At 43.3% G+C, this 20,981-nt stretch overlaps 1 protein-coding gene across 3 annotated transcripts in view; it reads right to left on the bottom strand.

Moving 5' to 3' along the window:
- The window catches only part of LNX1 (ligand of numb-protein X 1), a 282,181-nt gene that overhangs the window by 136,595 nt on the left and 124,605 nt on the right, over positions 1-20,981 (bottom strand). For all 3 annotated transcript variants that reach the window (XM_040334850.1, XM_040334851.1, XM_040334852.1), the window contains one exon: positions 194-444. In XM_040334850.1, coding sequence (XP_040190784.1) covers positions 194-444 — 251 coding nt within the window. The remainder of the gene's footprint in view (positions 1-193; positions 445-20,981) is intronic.

Raw genomic sequence — 20,981 nt, 5'->3', positions numbered from 1 at the left:
TCAATTTCAAATACAAATCGAGAAATATTTGCAAATAGTGAACATTTCCTTTAAGACATCTTTGATATGAAGCAGGTCTCATTTAAAAAAAACATAATTAATAGCATTGTAAATAAATGTTAATAGGACATGGCAGTCGTGATAGCTTTGACATTAAACGCAACAAGGCTCAAGAAAGGTGATCATGACTTACTTCTATTCCGGTTTATTCTGAAGTGTTCTTCAGATCCACTTCCCAGATGGCTGTCTCCTGTGGGTGAGCTATATACAGGGTTGTCCTGACCTGCTTCATCATTTACTAAGGCTGCAGCTGCGGAGGCAGCTGATAGTTCAGGCGACACTGCTGCTATTGTCAAGTCTAATGAAGAGCTGCAGTCTGGGGAACCATCCTGTGAACGTCTTTTGCGCTCTTTGCTAAGGCCATAGTGTGATGCACCTTTACACCTGTAAGAAAGAAAAATATTCTGCTTTAGTGGGTACAGTTCAGAACAATCAATTATATATACAACACCAGACTGGTATATGGAAGCAAGTAAGTATTTATACATCTGTGAAGTATGATATATTTTCAGCCTGCCACTCTAAGTCTATATCTGGTTATTAGCTAACTAAATCCTTATTACTGGTATGTGTATCTTCTAGGAGATCCTGTATTTTAGCCTGCAGCAATGCTCATCAGTGTGTTCCGTGGTTCCAGCACTGGCCTTTTTCTGAAACTTCACCCACATACAGTATCTCACAAAAAAGAGTACACCCCCTTACATTTTGGTAAATATTTTATTATATCTTTTTATGTGACAATTACACTTTGCTACAATGTAAGGTAGTGAGTGTACAGCTTGTATAACAGTGTAAATTTGACGTCCCCTTAAAATAACTCAACACACAGCCATTAATGTCTAAACAACTGGCAACAAAAGTGAGTACACCCTAAGTGAAAATGTCCAAATTGTGGAAAAAATTGCCATTTTCCCTCACCGATGTAATGTGATTTGTTAGTGTAACGAGGTCTCAAGTGTGACTGGGAAGCAGGTGTGTTAAATTTCGGTGTTATCACTCTCACTCTCTCATACTGGTCACTGGAAGTTCAACATGGCACCTCATGGCAAAGATCCTCTCTCTGAGGATCTGAAAAAAAGAATTGTTGCTCTACATAAAGATGACCTAGGCTATAAGAAGATTACCAAGACCCTGAAACTGAGCTGCAGCCTAGTGGCCAAGACCATACAGCGGTTTAACAGGGCAGGTTCCACTTAGAACAGGCCTCGCCATGGTTAACTAAAGAAGTTGAAGTATATATACACACACACCATGAATAATAATAATAAAAAAATTGAAAATATATACGTGTAACAGAAAGTCCCACACTCCGCTTGAGTGCTTCCGTCATATACCACTTCCTATCAGTCTGAATATAGATATCATATATTCCAGCTGCTCACAAGCACACAACGAGATGAGATTTGTTTGTCTGCTTAACATGGAGTGTTTAATAGAACCAAGAATATAATCTTATATACAGTTAAAGAGGAGGTAACCAGAACATAAGGTCCCCCAAATGCCATGGCCCATGATCGCAACGCAAGAGGCGAGCATTCAGTCCCCTCCAAAAGCCCCTGTCCCAGGTGAGTCTGTCACATTTATCCCCCATCAAAAGTCGACTAACAGGGTCCTAGACTTCCACCTAGTCGGACCAAGTGAACTCACATAGTCTGTCTGCATGACCTCCAATCTTGGCTGCAAGGAGTAGATGACACCAGTAGGTGTGGGGCAGAGGTCATTGACTGTCTGTCCGGCTGCCAGAGCTTCAGCTGGGTGGTTTTTAACATTCCTGGGCTCGGTCTGCTGCTGGGCAGAGGGGCCAACCGCCCCAGCTTTCTGAAGCTGTAGAGACACTGTAAGTGCTAGGCAGAGGCCAGCGGTGCTCTGCCCTGTTGCCAGTGATTCATTTGGGAGTAGAAGCTTCACTACATCAGCTTGTCGCTGGAGAGAGGGACCGACTGCCCCGGCTCTCTGGAACTCCACAGTTCTTGCCGGTGCTGGGCAGAGGTTGATAGCACTCTGCCCTGTTGCCAGCACTTCTTCTTGGGACTCCACATCATCCGCTCCGGCTAACCGTTGGGGAAGGAGGCTGGATTCCTCCACTCCCAAACTGTGTAGCTGCCATTGGGGAGGTGATCTGGCTGCTTCATTTTCCATTCCCTCATCTGGCTACTGGGACAACATGTCTGTGGTACTGTCTCCCAGGTGCACGGATCTTTGCTGGGGAGGAAAGACTGCGTTCTCCACCCTGGCCAACAGTTGGGGAGGGACGATAAACACTTCCTCTCGCTTCTCCCCCTGTATCTGCTGCTGGGAAGTGATCGCCACCTTTTCACCCTGAGCCTCCAGAACTGCCACAGGTGTGGGGCATAGGTCTTGAACCCTCTGTCCGATGACCTGCGCTTCAGCTGGGGAAGTTCCTTGCAACTCCACAGATACTGCCCTTGGTGCTGGGCAGAGCAAAGTGAAGTTTGGCCCTGAGCTCAGCCGCATCTCTGCCCAGACCAGCCTGCTTAATTCAGCTGTCTGCTCCTTGTGCGTTTTTTCTCCCAACAACAGCATCCGTAATCCATACTGCGACCAGTACCTTTCCCGGTTGGAGGGGAGAACTTTTCCCTGGTGTCGCTACTCACGGGCTAAGGCTTCCTTGGAGAGTTCGCAGCGAACAGAATCAGAACATCCCAGCAGGACCTGCTCTGATACTGGTCCTCTGTGCTGTATCTACTTCTCTCGCAACCTTCTGAATTCCTCTTCTATGGTGGCTGGTATCTGTACCTCTCCTCTCCTCTTCTGCTATCTGAACCTTGGATCCAGGTGGAGGTTGGATGTTCCGGACTGCAGGAAGCATCCCACTGCTGCCACCAATGTAACGGAACGTCCCACACTCCGCTTGAGTGCTTCCGTCATATACCGCTTCCTATCAGTCTGAATATAGATATCAGATATTCCAGCTGCTCACAAGCACACAACGAGACGAGACTTGTTTGTCTGCTGAACATGGAGTGTTTAAAAGAAAAACAAGAATACAACCTTATATACAGTTAAAGAGGAGGTAACCAGAACATAAGGTCCCCCAAATGCCAGGGCCCATCATCGCAAGGCAAGAGGCGAGCATTCAGTCCCCTTCAAAAGCCTCTGTCCCGGGTGAGTCTGTCACAATACATAAATCAGAAAAGTGAATCAATTAAAAAGTCCAATGTGACAAAACCCCAACACAAATGTTTCTTCAACATCAAACTCCTGTAATCTTCACCACTTGTTCCCAAAGTGTAGATGTACACTCACCAGAGATGGTTGACCCTTTATTACAGGTAGGTCTAAAAGCACTTTTTCCATCAAATTCTGGGATTCCCTGATGTAAGGCTCAGATTTAATCCTCTGATTTTTAAATGATGGTCATATATAGAGTGACCCAACAAGAGACAGGATGAAAGATTAATTGTGTAGTATTTATTAAAAAAAATGGTTTAACATACTGTACAAGTAAAGGTTTTGCACTCACATGCAATAGTGCCTGGATAGTGGCACTAGTGTGTACAGCGTGTGCAGAAAAGGAAAGCTTTGCTGGAGCTGGCGTGCATTCCAAGCCTTGTTCTGGATTCCAGCTGTTCCCTCAGCAAAAGGACGGACCAACATAGGAGTCACCCGAGAGCACGATCAGCACAACAACCAGCCCGGCAAGACGCCCCATCAACACCCCCCCCCCCCCCCCTCAGCATTTATCGAGCTAATTTCCTACCGGATTTTAAGATTTAAAAATGTAAGTCTACACTGTTTTCTGTATATAATTAAAAGCTTCTTAAACGTCTAACCTGGAGGCGCCCTCTGTCTTTCTCTTTTTGTATACATGTTTTGGAGTCCCTGCTCTGGTCTCCCCTGCTCTGGAAGGCTTGCCCTTGGACAGCGTTTTTGGGACAATCAGCTCATTACAGGACAGTGTCTCTCCCTTCATGACCCATCCCAACACCAACCATTCCCAGGTTCCATTTATTAAATTTTTTTCTTTTTTTTTCTTTTTCTTTTCGTAACCACTTATTATTATTATTTTTTGTAACAAGGATTCATCACCCATTCAGCGGACCCTTTTTCTACCCAGGTGTTACCAATCTGTAGCGCCACAACTTCCATTTGTTGTATCTGGATTCCAGCCTGGAAGTGATGTCACATGGGACCCTGAAATGACAGACCTCCACTTCAAGCCGGTTGGCTGCTAGTTTTCCAGCGTGCTCTTCTGACAGAAGCTGGCCATTCGGCAGGCTTCTGTCGGACTGGCTGGCATACACACAGGCTGATGTCGCCTTTTCGGCCCATATGTACGGGGGTTTAAAAGCACAGGAATACAAGTACATAGAATTAAAGCACAACAATGGCAACCTGTGTAATTCTCTCAATGCAGGTTTTCTTTATGTTGTGGTCACACAAGTATTACTTAGCCCACATCTTGCAGAAGTCAGAGTCAAAGTTACCATTACTATGGTTAAAGAACAACAGTTCTATATATAAAAAAAAGATCCCTTGATAGGAGAGTATTCACAGTAAAGAACATCATGTTGTAGTGTTAGTGATATTTAGTGATGTTAGTGATATTTTTTCCCTTCTCTGGAGGGTCAAAATTAGTGAGGAAATATTATTGCATATATTACATTTGTTCTTTATGTGATGCTACTGTGCGCTGTGTTGGATCTCTCAATTTCCATCAATATGATTCATGGAACAAGTTCTACTAGCCCTAGTCTGCTCATTCCTGATTGGCTGCTATGACTATGACAGCAAAACACTACCCACTTTGTCATATGAAATACACCTTGGCCTTGATTTAATTAAGGAGTAGATGATGTTCATTTTACTTAGAGAAAAACTGTTCACTTTGAATACCATGCCATTTGCGAAGAAAAAAAGGAAGATTGACTTGATTCTTTATTTCTTTAGTAAATCAACCCCATTGTGTACTGTATACTACGTATTCCATTTTGAGATTATTTCCTTTCTTCATAAAAGTGTTTTCCTAGCTTGTCCTTTTATGTCTTTCCAAAAAGCAGTAGACATCTCATTGTGATTGTCAGATGTTTTTTTCTACATGTTATATCATCACACGAAACAAAACAAACTATTTCCTAGTAAAATAAATACTTTTCCGCCTTTTTTTTTTTTTTCAACATCTTGGATAAATATGTGACAGTACGGAAGTAAATGCTCACAATGTTGTGTTTGCTATTTGAACAACTAAGGACACTGGATGCAAGTTATGAAAAACAAAACAAAAACAAAAACAAATTTAAAAAAGGATAATGGAATTGTAAATATTGAATCTAGGGATGCACCGATACCATTCTTTTTACATTTACGGACACTTTTTTTAGTACCAATTACCGATACCTACCGCAACTGTTTTGTTTACACTTCAGCTATCAGCAATGGTACAAAGCGTTACAGAAGAAATATATATATATATATATATATATTTTTTTAGCTTTTTTTCAATGTGAAACGTGTAAATATATGTTAAAATATTAACAAAAAAAGCAAACAAATTAAAGTTTTAACTATTAATAGTTTAGAAAATAGAAGTGAAAAACAAAATAAAAAATCAGCAGGAAAATAATAATTAAATGGAGAAGGAAAATAAGGGTTAAATTATGGCTGATTAGAGCAAACTAGGGGTTAATAATTACCATTAAAAAAAACTTGATAGGTTGCTTTATACTGCCTTCATCTGCAGATCAAAGTTCATCCCTTTGATCTGTAGATAAAAAAACAGAAAGATACAATAAAGGAACAATGTTTCTTTTTATCTTTCTTTATCGGCTGAACAATGTTGTTGATAAACATTGCCTGGGTGTTTTTTTTTGACAGCTCCCCACTGATATTCTCTCAGGAGATCATGGTTACCCAGGGCTGGGGGGTAACACTGGACTGTGGTTTAAAGATAGTAATTCACTGAAATCTTTACATGGGAACAGAACAGTATACATCAAATGGTGCTTGCTCTTAGTGGACTCTTGAATAAACAACTATACAAGATTGCTCCAATATTAGATACAGTGGGCCAGATCCACATACAATTGCATCGGCGTAGCGTATCAGAGATTCACTATGCCGCCGTACCTTACCTGGCGTATATTCGAATCCTAAGCGAGTTTGCGCCTTTAGTTACGACGACGTAGTGTATTTCTGGCGGCGGATTTGAAATTGGGCGGGTTGGGGGTGGGTTTCATTTAAATGAAGCGCGTGCATTGCGCTAAATGACGTCGCTAGGACGTCATTTTTTTAACTTAGACGTGAGTTACGTCCATCCCTATTCACGGACAACTTACGCAAAAATAAAAAAATAAAATTTTGACGCGGGAACGACGGCCATACTTAACATAGCAATTCTATCTATACGCCGCAAAATACCAGCTTTAACTATACGCTGGAAAAAGTCGACTACAGACGACGTTAGAAAATGCGACGGCCGCGCGTACGTTCGTGGATCATCGTAAATCGCTAATTTGCATACCTGACGCGGAAAACGCCACCCAGCAGACACCGAAGTATTTCATCTTAGATCCGAAGGCGTACGAAGACGTACACCTGTCGGATCTAACCCAGAAGCCATCGTATCTTGTTTTGAGGATTCAAAACAACGATACGACGCGGGAAATTTGAAAGTACGCCGGCGTATCAGTAGATACGCCGGCGTACTTCGTCTGTGGATCTGGCCCACTGACTTTGTACTGCCTAAACCTTACAGTGTAAGCCCAATATCATATCATATCATATGAAGAGATGCAGTCATGATGCAAATATATCAAAGAAAGCATTTCGAGTCAGATATAACAACACATTTTCAGTGAAATCAGAAGCAAATAACACCTCTGCATCTCACCTCCGGCCTCAGGTGAGTCGTGTTACCAGAAAGCAGGAAGGCTGCATACTGATGACATTACTAGGCTTAAAAACATATTTTTTGGGGAAAATCCTTTTTATTCACATTTTTAAAACAACAATAACAGCAAACCCACAACCATAACCCCTCCCTTTAGTGCAACGTCCCCAGTATTGCAGGCAGTTAAACATAATTACTTGCCCTTCAGGCCATACATACCACACATACATGCTGGTGAGTTCTGCCTTTGAAACCCTCCTTGACGCATTTCATTCAGCTCTACTATTAAGCCCATAAGGGTGAAGCACGTTAGCCCAGGGTAATTCCAAGGTGATTCAGTATCATGCATGTATTGCCTAAATAAAATGGTTTTAAGCCTAGTGACCTTATTGGTGTGTGACTTTTTTTCTTGCTGGTTACAATAACATTTTCAGTGGTACTTTTAACAGACCAAAAAGAACAAATAAAGGACGTTCCATGTTAGAGTATAAATACACATGAACAAGGAACAATATGTCAGAAACTATTTAAAGTGATATTACACTCCAAAACAACAACATTTATATAATGCAGCTCACCAGTTCTTAAATTGCACTATCTTAATTTGTTTTATTTATTTATTTTTCACTTTACTTTCACCTTGTGATCATCCAGAACAGACTTCCTGTCCTAGAGTGTCTCCAATCTGGATAAAGGAGCAAAGAAGACACCCTTGAACAGCAACATTGTTGTGGGGGGAGTGTTGTGTTAGTTCGGAGGACAGTATGCGACCGGTCTAAACTACGTGGCATGTTTACCAATGCCAGGAGCCTGGCGGACAAGATGGGTGAACTAGAGATACTGTTGAACGAGGAGGACTTAGATTTTGTGGACATTTCAGAGACCTGGTTCAACAGCTCTCATGATTGGCTGGCAACCATTCAAAGCTATTCCCTTTTTTCACAGGGATAGAGAGGGTAAAAAAGGGGGAGGGGTATGTCTATATATTAAGAATAATGTACAAGTGAATGTGAGAGATGACATCAATAAGGGAGCTAGGGAGGAGATGGAATCCTTATGGGTAGAGCTCCAATAAGACGAAGTTAAGTGTAAAATAATACTGGGAGCATGCTATAGGCCCCCTAACCTGAGAGAGGAGGAGGAGATGGACTTCCGATCAAAATCACAATTTGGATTAGCAGCAAGGATGGGAAGTGTTACCATAATGGTGGATTTTAATTATCCAGACATCAGTATATCAGTAGATATACTGATTACCAACAATACAAACCTGATCACGGATGTGGAAATACGGGGCAATTTAGGAAACAGCGATCACAGGCTTCAGTATAAATCACACAAATAGGAAACACAAGGGGAACACAAAAGACACTGAATTTCAAAAGAGCCAACTTCCCTAAACTACGAACCTTGCTAGAAGATATAAATTGGTATAAAGTCTAAGGCCCTGTACACACCATAGAATCCATCCGCAGATAAATCCCAGCAAATGGGTTTCAGCGGATAGATCCTATGGTGTGTACACGCCAGCGGATCTGTTTCTGCGGATATATCTCCCCTGGGATGGATTCCAGCAGATCGAATATTTGCTGACATGCAGAACATATCCATCTGCTGGAGTCCATCCCAACGAATGGATCCGCTGGTCTGTACAGACTCACCGGATCCATCCGTCCGACGGGATCCCCCGCATGCGTCGTAATGATTCGATGCATGCGTGGAATTCCTTATATGACAGCGTCGCGCATGTCGCCGCGTCATAATCGCGGCGACGGCGCGACACGTCATCGCCAGAGGATTTCGGCGCGGATTTCAATGCGATGGTGTGTACACTCCATCGCATGAAAATCCGCCGAAATCCTCGAGAGGATTTATCCGCGGAAACGGTCCGCTGGACCGTATTCGCGGATAAATTCTATCGTGTGTATTGGGCCTAAGAAACAAAGAACACAGAGGAGAGATGGTTTGCTTTAAGAGCATATTAAATAAGGGCATTAGCCAATGCATCCCATTGGGAAATAAATTTAAAAGAGTCCTGGATGGCTTAACTCCAATGTAAAAATGCATATAAAAGCAAAGGAGAAGGCCTTCAAAAAATACAAGGCTGAGGGATCATCATCAGCATTCGGACTTTAGGGCAGCTAAGATAGATCACGAAAGACGAATAACGGAATAGAGCAAAAAAAATCCCCCAAAATTCTTTAAGTATATAAACAGTAAAAAAGGGAGGACAGACCATATTGGCCCCATAAACAATGAGGAAAGACATTTGGTTACAAAGGATGGGGAGATGGCAAAGGTATTGAATTTATTCTTCTCCTCAGTCTTTACGAGGGAATCGGGGGGTAACCAAAACTGCAGTGTGTGTCCTCATGACACATTACAGGAACCACCTTCATGGCAAACAGAGGACAGAACTAAAAATAGACTTGGGAAACATAACATTATTAAATCACTGGGACCTGATGGTTTGCACCCGAGGGTACTTAGGGAACTCAGTCAAGTAATTGCCAGACCATTGTTCCTAATTTTACTGACAGTGTACTGACTGGAATGGTACCACCTGATTGGAGAAAAGCCAATGTAGCACAAGTATTTAAAAAAGGGCCAAAATACATCCCTGGTAATTACAGACTAGTTAGCCTAACATCAATAGTATGCAAGCTCTTGGAGGGGATGAGAAGGGACTATATACAAGATTTTAGTAATGAAAACTGTATCATTAGTAGTAATCAGCATGGATTCATAAAGAATCGTTCTTTCCAAACCAATCTATTAACCTTCTATGAGGAGGTGAGCTGCCATCTAGATAAAGGAAGGTCGTAAACGTGGTGTATCTGGATTTTGCAAAAGCATTTGACACAGTTCCGCATAAACGTTTATTGTACAAAGTAAGGTTCGTTGGCATGGACCATAGGGTGAGTACATGTATTGAAAATTGGTTACAAGGGCGAATGCAGAGGATGAGGATAAATGGGGTATACTCAGAATGGTCAGGGGTGGGATGTTGGGTCCCCCAGGGTTCTGTGCTGGGACCTATCCTGTTTAATTTGTTCATAAACGACCTGGAGGATGGGGTAAACAGTTCAATCTCTGTATTTGCAGACGACACTAAGCTAAGCAGGGCAATAACTTCTCCGCAGGATGTGGAAACCTTGCAAGAAGATCTGAACAATTTAATGGGGTGGGCAACTACATGACAATTGAGTTAAATGTAGAAAAATGTAAAATAATGCATTGGCAAAAATAGGAATGCAATCTACTCACTAGGGGGTGAACCTCTGTGTGAATCTAGGATGGAAACGTACCTGGGGGTTCTCGTAGATCAGGGGTGGCAAACACAAGGCCCGTGGGCCGAATCCGGCCCACGGGACCTTGTAATGTGGCCTGCACAGCAGCCACCTCATTTTGCCAGGTTTCAGTGAGCGAGTGAGGGGCCAGTCTGAGCAGGCATTGATTACAATGAACGAGCGGAGGCGGCGCAGCGGTGGAGGCGGAGACAGGGCGGAGGAGAAGGCGGGCACCAGAGCGGCATTGTAAGCCATCTTGGCTGCAGAAAGGGAGGCGGAGGCGGAGACAGGGTGGAGACAGGGCGGAGACCAGAGTGGCAGCATGAGACGCAGCGTTGGAGGCGGGGGCAGAGGCAGAGACGGACAGAGTAAGGGGAATATGTAATCATTACATATTCCCCTTACTGACTCTGTGCCGCTCCGTCTCCGCCTCCGCCCCCGCCTCCAAAGCTGCGTCTCAGGCTGCCACTCTGGTCTCTGCCTCCGCCCTGTTATCGCCTCCGCCTCCCTTTCTGCAGCCAAGACGGCTTACAATGCCGCTCTGGTGCCCGCCTCCTCCTCCGCCCTGTCTCCGCCTCCACCGCCGCCTCCGCTCGTTCTGCAGGCATGACGGCTTACAATGCCGATCTGGTGCCCGCCTCCTTCTCCGCCTCCACCACTGCCCCGTCTCCACCTCCACCCTGCCTCCCCAGTCCTTCCAGCCAGCGATGCCGGCTTTTTTTGCATACCACTAAATGTTGTGGCAGAGATTGATGGCAGTTTTGCACTGTGTTATAGTAAAAAAAAAAAAAAAAATCCCGACCCCTGCACTGTGTACTTAGCACAATCCTGACCCCTGCACTGTGTACTTAGCGCAATCCTGACCCCTGCACTGTGTACTTAGCGCAATCCTGACCCATGCGCTGTGTACTTAGCGCAATCCTGACCCATGCACTGTGTACGTACCGCAATCCTGACCCATGCACTGTGTACTTAGCGCAATCCTGACCAATGCACTGTATACCATGCCATGCATCCGGCCCTTTGAGGGTAACCAAACTGCTGATGCGGCCCCCGATGAATTTAAGTTTGCCGCCCCTGTCGTAGATGATAGGCTCATCAATGGAATGCAAGTGAGGAAATGGAGCAAGTACAAAGAAGGGTAACAAAGCTAATAAAGGGTCTGGAGGATATTAGTTGTGAAGGAAGGATGCAAGGACTGAACTTACCTGTATTCTCTCTGGAGAAGAGATGCTTGAGAGGGGATACGATTTCAATTTACAAATACCCCACAATAGGGATAAAAATTTGCGGAAGGGAGTTTAATAAGACACGTGGCCACTCACTAAATTAGAAGAGAAACTGCGTAGAGGGTTCTTTACTGTAAGAGCGGCAAGGGTGTATAATTCCCTTCCACAGGCAGTGGTTTCAGGGGGGGGGGGGGCATTGATAGTTTAAAAAAAACTATTAGATAAGCACTTGAACAACTGCAACATACAGGGATATACAATGTAATACTAACTGAATTTGAAAGAAAATGATAAATGGTTTTCAATTTTTTTCAAATAAATATGTAAAAAGTGTGGCGTGCATTTGTATTCAGCCCCCCTGAGCCAATACTTTGTAGAACCACCTTTCGCTGCAATTACAGCTTCAAATCTTTTTGGGGATGTCTCTACCAGCTTTGCACATCTAGAGAGTGACATTTTTGCCCATTCTTTGCCCATAATTGGATGGAGAGCGTCTGTGAACAGCAATTTTCAAGTCTTGCCACAGATTCTCAATTGGATTTAGGTCTGGACTTTGACTGGGCCATTCTAACACATAAAAATGCTTTGATCTAAACCATTCCATTGTAGCTCTGGCTGTATGTTTAGGGTCGTTGTCCTGCTGGAAGGTGAACCTCCGCCCCAGTCTTAAGTCTTTTGTAGACTCCAGCAGGTTTTCTTCTAAGATTGCCCTGTACTTGGCTTCATCCATCTTCCCATCAATTCTGACCAGTTTCCCTGTGGCTTTCTTCTTGCCACGCTTCCATAAAGGCCAGATTTGTGGAGTGCACGACTGGTAGTTGTTTTGTGGACAGATTCTCCAACCTGAGCTGTGGATCTCTGCAGCTCCTACAGAGTTACCTTGGGCCTTTTGGCTGCTTCTCTGATTAATGCTCCCCTTGCCCCGGCCTCAGTTTAGGTGGACGGCAGTCTTGGTAGGTTTGCAGTTGTGTCATACTCTTTCCATTTTCGGATGATGGATTGAACAGTGTTCCATGAGAAGTTCAAAGCTTGGGATATTTTTCTATAACCTAGCCAGGCTTTAAACTTCTCCACAACTTTATCCCTGACCTGTCTGGTGTGTTCCTTGGCCTTCATGATGCTGTTTGTTCACTAAGGTTCTCTAACAAATCTCTGAAAGCTTCACAGAACAACTGTATGTATATAGAGATTAAATTACACACAGGTGGACTCTTTTTATTAATCAGGTGACTTCTGAAGGCAATTGATCCCACTAGATTGTTGTTAGGGGTATCAGAGTAAAGGGGGCTGAATACAAATGCAGGCCACACTTTTCACATTTATTTAAAAAAAAAACGTGAAAACCATTTATCATTTTCTTTCCACTTCACAATGATGTGGCACTTTGTGTTGGTCTATCCGACTCTATCACATAAAATCCCAATAAAATACATAAAAGGGCGTGAATACTTTTTCAAGGCACTGTAGATTTTACACAGCGTCCCAACTTTTTGGCAATAGGAGTTGTACAATGAAATGATCTGCGCACAGTGGAGCCCTGTAAAAAGAACCCTAGCTGAGCTACTAACATGCTAATAACAAACAGAGTCCTTTACTGTCATATGATTTATGAGACGTATTCAAAAGAATCTCTTTACAGTTAACACATGTTCACCAGTTGCAAAGTATCAAAGCAGCAGCTATTAGCTCTGAATACAGTACTTATTTATATCACATTTTTAGATGTATGTTGACGTTTTTCCTGGAGAAAGATGTAACTGGTGTTTGTTCTCTCTTGTCATGTTAGGTATCCAGCTGATGCCGCAGCCTGGACATGCTCATGGTGTTCAGCATGAACTGTGATGACAATTTTTATTTCTATATAAGGTATGGATGTTTTCCAACACAAAAGACTTGTCACGAGACTAAAATACTAATGTGGCAGCACGCGTCTACATTAATATCAGACCGTGACGTGTTTTCTGATCACTGCTGCAGCACTTTGATCACAGCTTGACAAATCACGTCTTTAGCAAATCATTTGTAACCGTGCATTATGTTGAAGTGAAATGTGTTATACTAAGGGTAGACAGGTTCAAATGGCAGTATGTATGTAACACTTTAAGCAAACGCTTTTATTTCGCTGCCAAAAGCAGCAACAGCGCATTAAAAATACATGCACTATTAATAAAAAGTATATGTACTAGTGAATATACAGTAATCACTTCACCCTGTCCTATGATTGGCGCCAACTGTTGTTTGTTCTACAAAGATTTTGTGTGTTGAAAAGTAGCTCAGACTGAATTTCTACTGCGTACTGTATACATTTTTTTAAAGTGAACCTTTCTAATGACCATTTAGCAGTACAGTGGAACCTTGGATTACGAGCATAATTCATTCCAGGAAAATGCTTGTAATCCAAAGCACTTGCATATCAAAGCGAGTTTCCCCATAGAAGTCAATGAAAACCAAGATAATTTATTCCGCATTGACTACTATTGCATGCAATATCTCATGTGGCCAGAGGTGGGGGGGGGCGCCAGAGAGACTTGTAAATTCTCATAGACAGCTCGGCTGAACTTGGAAACCCTTGGAAAGGCTTGTAAACACTCAGGAACAGAGTATTGCTAGGGCCTCGTACACACGACCGAGTTTCTCAGCAAAAACCAGCAAGAAACTTGCTGTTTTTTTTTTTTTTTGCAGAGGAAACCGGTCGTGTGTACATTTTTTCGACGAGGAAACTGTCGAGGAACTCGACAAGCCAAAAAGAGAGCATGTTCTCTAATTCCTTGACGGGAATGGAGAAAATTGGCACGTCGAGTTCCTCGACAGCTTAACAAGGAACTCGACGAGCAAAACGCCCGTCGAGTTCCTCGGTCGTGTGTACGAGGCCTGAGTGTTTCAGAGTATTTCTGAATTGCTCTGAATCGTTCCGAGTGTCACCGGCACCCCCGCACTTCTGGCTAAATGCAGTACTGCACACTGCAGAGGCTTGAATTCTGCTCGTTTTGCGAGACAACACTCGCAAACCGAGTCAGGATTTAAAAACAAAAGTTGCTCGTCTTTCAAAACGCTCATAAACTGCATTACTTATAAACCAAGGTTCCACTGTACTGCCATAATTCCCTCCATCAGCTGTTTCAAATACATTCTTTGTTCCCAAACATACATCCAAGGCAAACTAAAGAGCAATGTCGCTGATATAAAAATGTCAACATTACACTGCTGACTTTGAGTGGTGATTACCTATTTTACATGGCCCACATTAGTAGCCCTCAATGTTGTACCTCTACCATAGGTGTGCGCACAGGGTGTGCCTGGGCACACCCTAATCACCCTGTGTGGTGCAGATTCCCCCTTTTTAGACCCCTGATATTTCACCATAACTCCCTAATATAAAATATATAAAAACTATTTTGAAAAATACTATTGTAAAACATTTAATAATAACAATAGTAACTACTGACACTGTCCACTGCCCTACTGACACCAATCTCTGCCCTAATGATACTGCTCTACTGACACAGTATATATACACACACATGTGTTTGAGCTTTGGGGTGCATACCCTATTCAATAGGCTGTGCACACCCATGACCTCTACTATTGTTGATGTCTCTTCCTTTTTTTTTGATAATGTTTATTGAATTGTTCTTTTTCAGTGTGCTATGAATACAAACTATCAGTACTAACCATCAGATCAAAATCCCCGCGGAATTCCCTCCGCGGTGACGTGTCGCGCCGTCGCCGCGATGATGACGCGGCGACGTGCGCGACGCTGTAATATAAGGACTTCCACGCATGCGTCGAATCATTACGATGCATGCGAGGGAGGGAATCGGACGGATTGATCCGCTGAGTCTGTACAGACCAGCGGATCAATCCGCTGGACTGGATTCCAGCGGATTGATTTCTTAGCATGCTAAGAAATTTTGATCCGCTGGAAATCCATCGCCCGGAAAAATATCCGCGGATAAATATCCGCTGGATCGTTCACACCAGCGGATCTATCCGCTGAAACCGGTCCGCGGATAAATTCCAGCGGATCGATCCTCACGATCGAGTGTACGGGGCCTAAGCCTTCATCTCTGTGTACAACTATTCCCCTTGGCAGCTGACATTTGCCTAGTGACTTGCAGAAAGCAGTGAAAAATGACTGGTTCAAGAAGAAAAGGTGTCTTTAACGTGTGGATATTGATTGACAGCCTACTTCCCACTCTCTATGCTATTAAAAGTGGAGGTTCACCCACAAATGTTAATTTTTAACATTAGATTGAGGCTCATTTTGTCTAGGGGAATCGGCTAGTTTTTTTAAAATCAAAGCAGTACTTACCGTTTTAGAGATAGATCTTCTCCGCCGCTTCCGGGTATGGGCTGCGGGACTGGGCGTTCCTATTTGATTGACAGTCTTCCGACAGGCTTCCGACGGTCGCATACATCGCGTCACGATTTTCCGAAAGTAGCCGAACGTCGGTGCGCAGGCGCCGTATAGAGCCTCACCGATGTTCGGCTTCTTTCGGCTACTCGTGACGCGATGGATGCGATCGTCGGAAGCCTGATGGAGATAGGAACGCCCAGTCCCGAAGACCATACCCGGAAGCGGCGGAGAAGATCGCTCTCTAAAACGGTAAGTACAGCTTCGATTTTAAAAAAACTAGTCGATTCCCCTAGACAAAATGAGCATCCATCTAAGGTTACATTTTTTTTTAAGGGTGAACTCCCGCTTTAAGAGGGAGGATTGCAGCGTCCAGTGGGAGAATTACTGGGTCTTGGAGGAAAGACTGAAGCATAGGTTTTGTGTTCTGATTAAAGAGGAACTGCAGTCTGCTCACATAATTTGTAATAAAAACATATTTGTCATTCTGAAGCTTCCCTCCAACCACTTTGCATATTATTTTATATATACTGTGATTCTGTACTTGTCAAATATGCTGCAGAAATCTCCCTCCACTAAGGCTGGTTGCAGCCAATTTAACTGTGGGCAGCTGAAGCTGCTGCTTGTTCACTTTCTGAATCGTACACAGACACTCAGAGGCACACCTCCAGCTCTGCAGCTTTCATTGGCCCTCGTATTACTCTTTTTACGCTTTTTACCAGATGAGAAACAGGAAGTGCGCTGTATAAGGTATTTATTGTCCAAAAAATCCAAAGTTAAAACAACAAGGGCAGAAGATTTAATAGATGGAAAGTTGAAAAAATTGACTGAAGGCCCACTTTAAGCAATGAGTTATGAGCTCATTATTCATCTTCAGCAACAGTTTCTGTAAAAAAGAAAGTGTTTCCTTAAAGTGTTACTAAACCCAGGACCCTGCATTCACTATATTTGGTCTCCCAAAGTACACAGAACATGGAAATGCAATTATTTTGTATAAACTGCTAAATACCTTTTCTCATCAGCAGTATATAGCAGTCTTGTAACTTCTATCCGTGTCTGGTTAAAGCTTGTAGGAATAGTTTTCATTCTGCACTGACTGTCCTATGAGGATGCAGGACCCTCCCAAGAAAAAAGAAACTCTCTAGCAATACATACCAAACTGAGCATGTGCAGCCTGTCCCCTGACTCTGTATTATCAGGAAATATATTGGGGACAGTGGAAGGATGAGAGGTTTAGACTCCTCTAAACCTCTCATCCTTCATCCTTTACCCTGTCTCCACAGGATAAAACAGCCTTTTTACACAATGTGGAGTTTTAACCCCTTAGGTTCCCCAGTGAGACAAACTGCATATACAGACTGATTTTACTGTTTAGTAACACTTTAACTGCTTGTGGACCGCCAACCATACATATACTGCAGGGTACTCACGTACTGCTCTGCCCTACAGTGTGGAAGTACAAACGGGGCAACAGAAAACCATTGTTTTCTGTGTGTCCTTGTGGAGAGCAATACAAAGAATAATTTATGAGCTGAACAAAATTACCTCTGCTTGGTGAACATGACTTACCTAAATAAAATACTGTAAAATTCCATAACATCATCACTAAAAATCCTTATCATTTCACTGTTTTGAATGAATAACAGCACATCTCACAGTTTTGCATCTTTTCAGCATTGACCTCCATTACATTCCTCCACATTTGATCACATAACATCCCAGGGCCACAAAGAAAGTCAATGATGGAAGACTTCCCTCTGCCAGGCGTTCTTATCGCAGGTCTGAACAGGGAGCAGTTAGCTATGTGATGGCCAGCGGTCATCAACGACTAATTAAGGTCAGAATGTGGGATTATTATCTCCACTTCACCAACCATACATGTATTACTTGTACAGGGCAAAGCAACAAATGACCTGACCCCCAGCCTAGCTCACCCTTGCCTTACAAGGCATAGCTTGAGGACCATCAATTTTGGAGATATAAATGTAGAAAACAGGAAAAGGAGGACAAAGAGGACAAAGAGGGGACAGAAACACCATATAACACAGGGGCCCTGGCCACCTGCAGCAGGTACATCTCAGCAATTAGATATGTATATACAGTGTGGGTAAGCCATAGGCTATGTAAAGTGTTTGTAGAAAAAAAAAGTAGAACCTCATGTGTTATCCATGCTTTGGGTTTCATATGATCAGTTAATCCATTCATACAAATTGAACCTGACAACCCACATAAATACAGCTTGTCCTACTTTCTGCATTTTGTATATTTGGACGTATTAATGTATACACAAATATGATTTCATTGAGATTCTAGCCGTCACAGAACATTGCCCTGTATGATTACAGATCCACTTTATAACATACATCCATTGCAATGTTAAACATTGGCTTTACTCTCTTGCATGATTGTTGTAGGTTCTGTTTTAGAATGGCTCGATATATCTTTGTATTTCTATGTTCAGATGACAATCATCAGATTACAGTGAAATGGAGTACACATGAAGCCTTATAATTTAAATCAAACAATCTTGGAGCTACAATCTGGTCATGTTATGTAATCTCAGTGAGCTACAATGATAACAGTTTCAAATACAGCTCCTTGGGCTTGCCTTCATTACGAATGTTCAATCCAGAGGGGAAAAATGCTAACTACACATTAAAATTTAAAGCTGACCCTTAATTCTGCCCAAAATTCAGGCTGAAATCGGACCTGAAATGGTGAACCAGCACGGACCCCATATGTGAACCGAGCCTGACAGTTATTTCAAAGCAAAGCAAAGTGTCTTGAAAAACGCTCTCAAACCAAGTTACTCAAACCAAGGTTTTACTGTATTACAAAAATGTATATAGTAACTGTGTATAAGCAAGACTTGCATATTGTGATGATCAATGAGGGTGTGTATACATACATGTATGTGCATGCACACATATGTGTAGCACCTGTGTACTTTATGGTACCGGTGCTAGTTAAATTTAGAGGGAGATCAGAGTGTAGTTAAACTCTGACCCAATTGGTTACGTGCAAAACAGGATCTCTGTCTCAGCTTGGCTGTGCTGTAGGCTATTCTGTTACACTGGGGTGTTCTTCCAACCCCGGTGCTGCAGGTGGCAGCAGTGGAGTCAAGGTTTGGGTACTTTTTCCCAGCAGCCAATCAGGAGGGTTTGACCTCGCTGATTGGGGGTATTTATGAGGCAGACGCCATTGGTTCTGGGTCTTTTTCTTCGAGGGTGGCACCCACCTTTAGGGTGACCACATCACGGCACCCTGGCGTTATGGCCTACCTGGCCGGGGCGTGCGTGTCACGTGGTGTTGCTGGTTCCGGGACCATGTTGGACCGGAGCATCTGAACAGCGACGGGGACCCAGTGAGCGACTGGGTTCCCACCTTTGAGGATCCCAAGCAGTATTGCTGTTCGGTGGGGATTCCGTCTGAGGAGCGCCATTGAGAGGCTGGCGATCCAAAAGGGCCTTGAGAAACCACCGGGGTTCAAGGTAGCCAGACACTGAAGGATTGATCACCTGTCAGTCGGTACCTGGGCGACAAGTTGAAGGAGATCCAGGCGTAATTCATCTAAGGAGGGATATCTTCGTGATTACAATCCAGAGAGGGCCTGTGGCAGAGGTATCTTTCTGAGGCTCACCAAGGAGGGTCTGTGGCAGAGACTTTTCCTCAAATTCAAGTTCACCAAGGAGGGTCTGTGGCAGAGACTTTATCCTACAATTGTTCGAGTGATACTCCGGCTGCCAGGTCAGAGAGAGAGGCCTGTCCGGGTACTCACAGACTCACAGGAAGGACACCCCCATCCAATGCACCTATATGAGAGCTGTAATAATCTTGAGTCTGCAGGAATAACCAGTAAGTAAGGAAATAGTGCAGAGCCTTCTTAATACTAAGCACAGAAAAGACAGCACAGACGGAAACATGGAAGAACGTTGTATCTAGATTGTAAGGCTCTAAACGAGCAGGGCCCTCTGATCCCTCCTGTATTGATTTGTATTGTAACTGCACTATATGTCCTTATTTTGCAAAGCACTGCGCAAATTGTTGGCGCTATATAAACCCTGTATAATAATAATATTAATAATATTAAATGTGAATTAGTACAGTAATGAATATTCTTTAAATAATCTTGTCAAGAGACATTAGTTTCGTTTTAAACACCATCTGCCATGAGAAAATATGGAGGCTGTCATTGTTGACCTCTCCTTATTAGAATGTTAGTTGTCTGGTTGTTATGCTAATGACCTGGAGCAAGTATAGAGTTGGGGAATTCCTTCACTCTTCTAACATTTATTTACAGCATGCTTGTTTAGGGTGTGTTACTCAAAAGTATTGATGACAGACACAACCAGGTAACTAAAATCTTCTGGAGACTAGCAGCTATCTTCTTTCATGACAACTCTACTTAAGACCCCTTTCACACTGGGGCACGTTTTAGGCATTTTAGCACTAAAGATTGCACCTGTAAAGCACCTGAAAAGTGCCTCTCAAGCCACCCCAGTGTGAAAGTCTGAGTTCTTTCACAATGGGGCGGTGCGCTTACAGGACGGGAAAAAAAAGTCTTTGGGGCGGTGCAGGAGCGGTGTATACATCGCTTCTCCATCGCACCTGCCCATTGAAAAGTAGCTGTCACATGGACAGCACTGACCAATCAGCAGATGCATAGCCCGTCCTGTCAGCTATGGAGAAGACACGTGGCTGCAGAGAGGATTTCTGAGCCCCGGACTCCTGACACGGACATATCAGGGCTTAGAACTTGAGATTGCAGTGGTCCAGGTCAGTAGGACCGGGGAGGGGGGGGGGCGAGGAGGGAGACCTGTGTAAGTTCACCTTACAGATTTTTCTGTAAAGGTGAACTTACACTTTAAGTCCTGTAAATTGAAAGGTGGGGCCTCCATTAATCGCACTTGTTTTTCCAGCATGTCTCACTGATGCTTGATTCGATTGCGATCTGGAGAATTTGGAATCCAATTCAACACCTCAAACCCATTGTTGTGTTCCTCAAACAATTTTTAAACCATTTTTGCCGTGTGGAAGGGTGTATTATCCTGCTGAAACAGGTCACTGCCATCAGGGTATACCGTTTTCAAGAAGGGATGTACTTGGTCAGCAACAATGTCAAGTAGCATTAACATAAATAGCAGGATCCAAGGTTTCCCAGCAGTAGATTGGCCACAGTCTCAGGCCCCATACACACC

Source organism: Rana temporaria, chromosome 1, assembly GCF_905171775.1.
Source record: "Rana temporaria chromosome 1, aRanTem1.1, whole genome shotgun sequence".
In the NCBI taxonomy this organism is placed as follows: Eukaryota; Metazoa; Chordata; class Amphibia; order Anura; family Ranidae; genus Rana; species Rana temporaria.
Note: the sequence above shows the minus strand (reverse complement) of the source record. Positions and strands in the feature narration are given on the sequence as shown.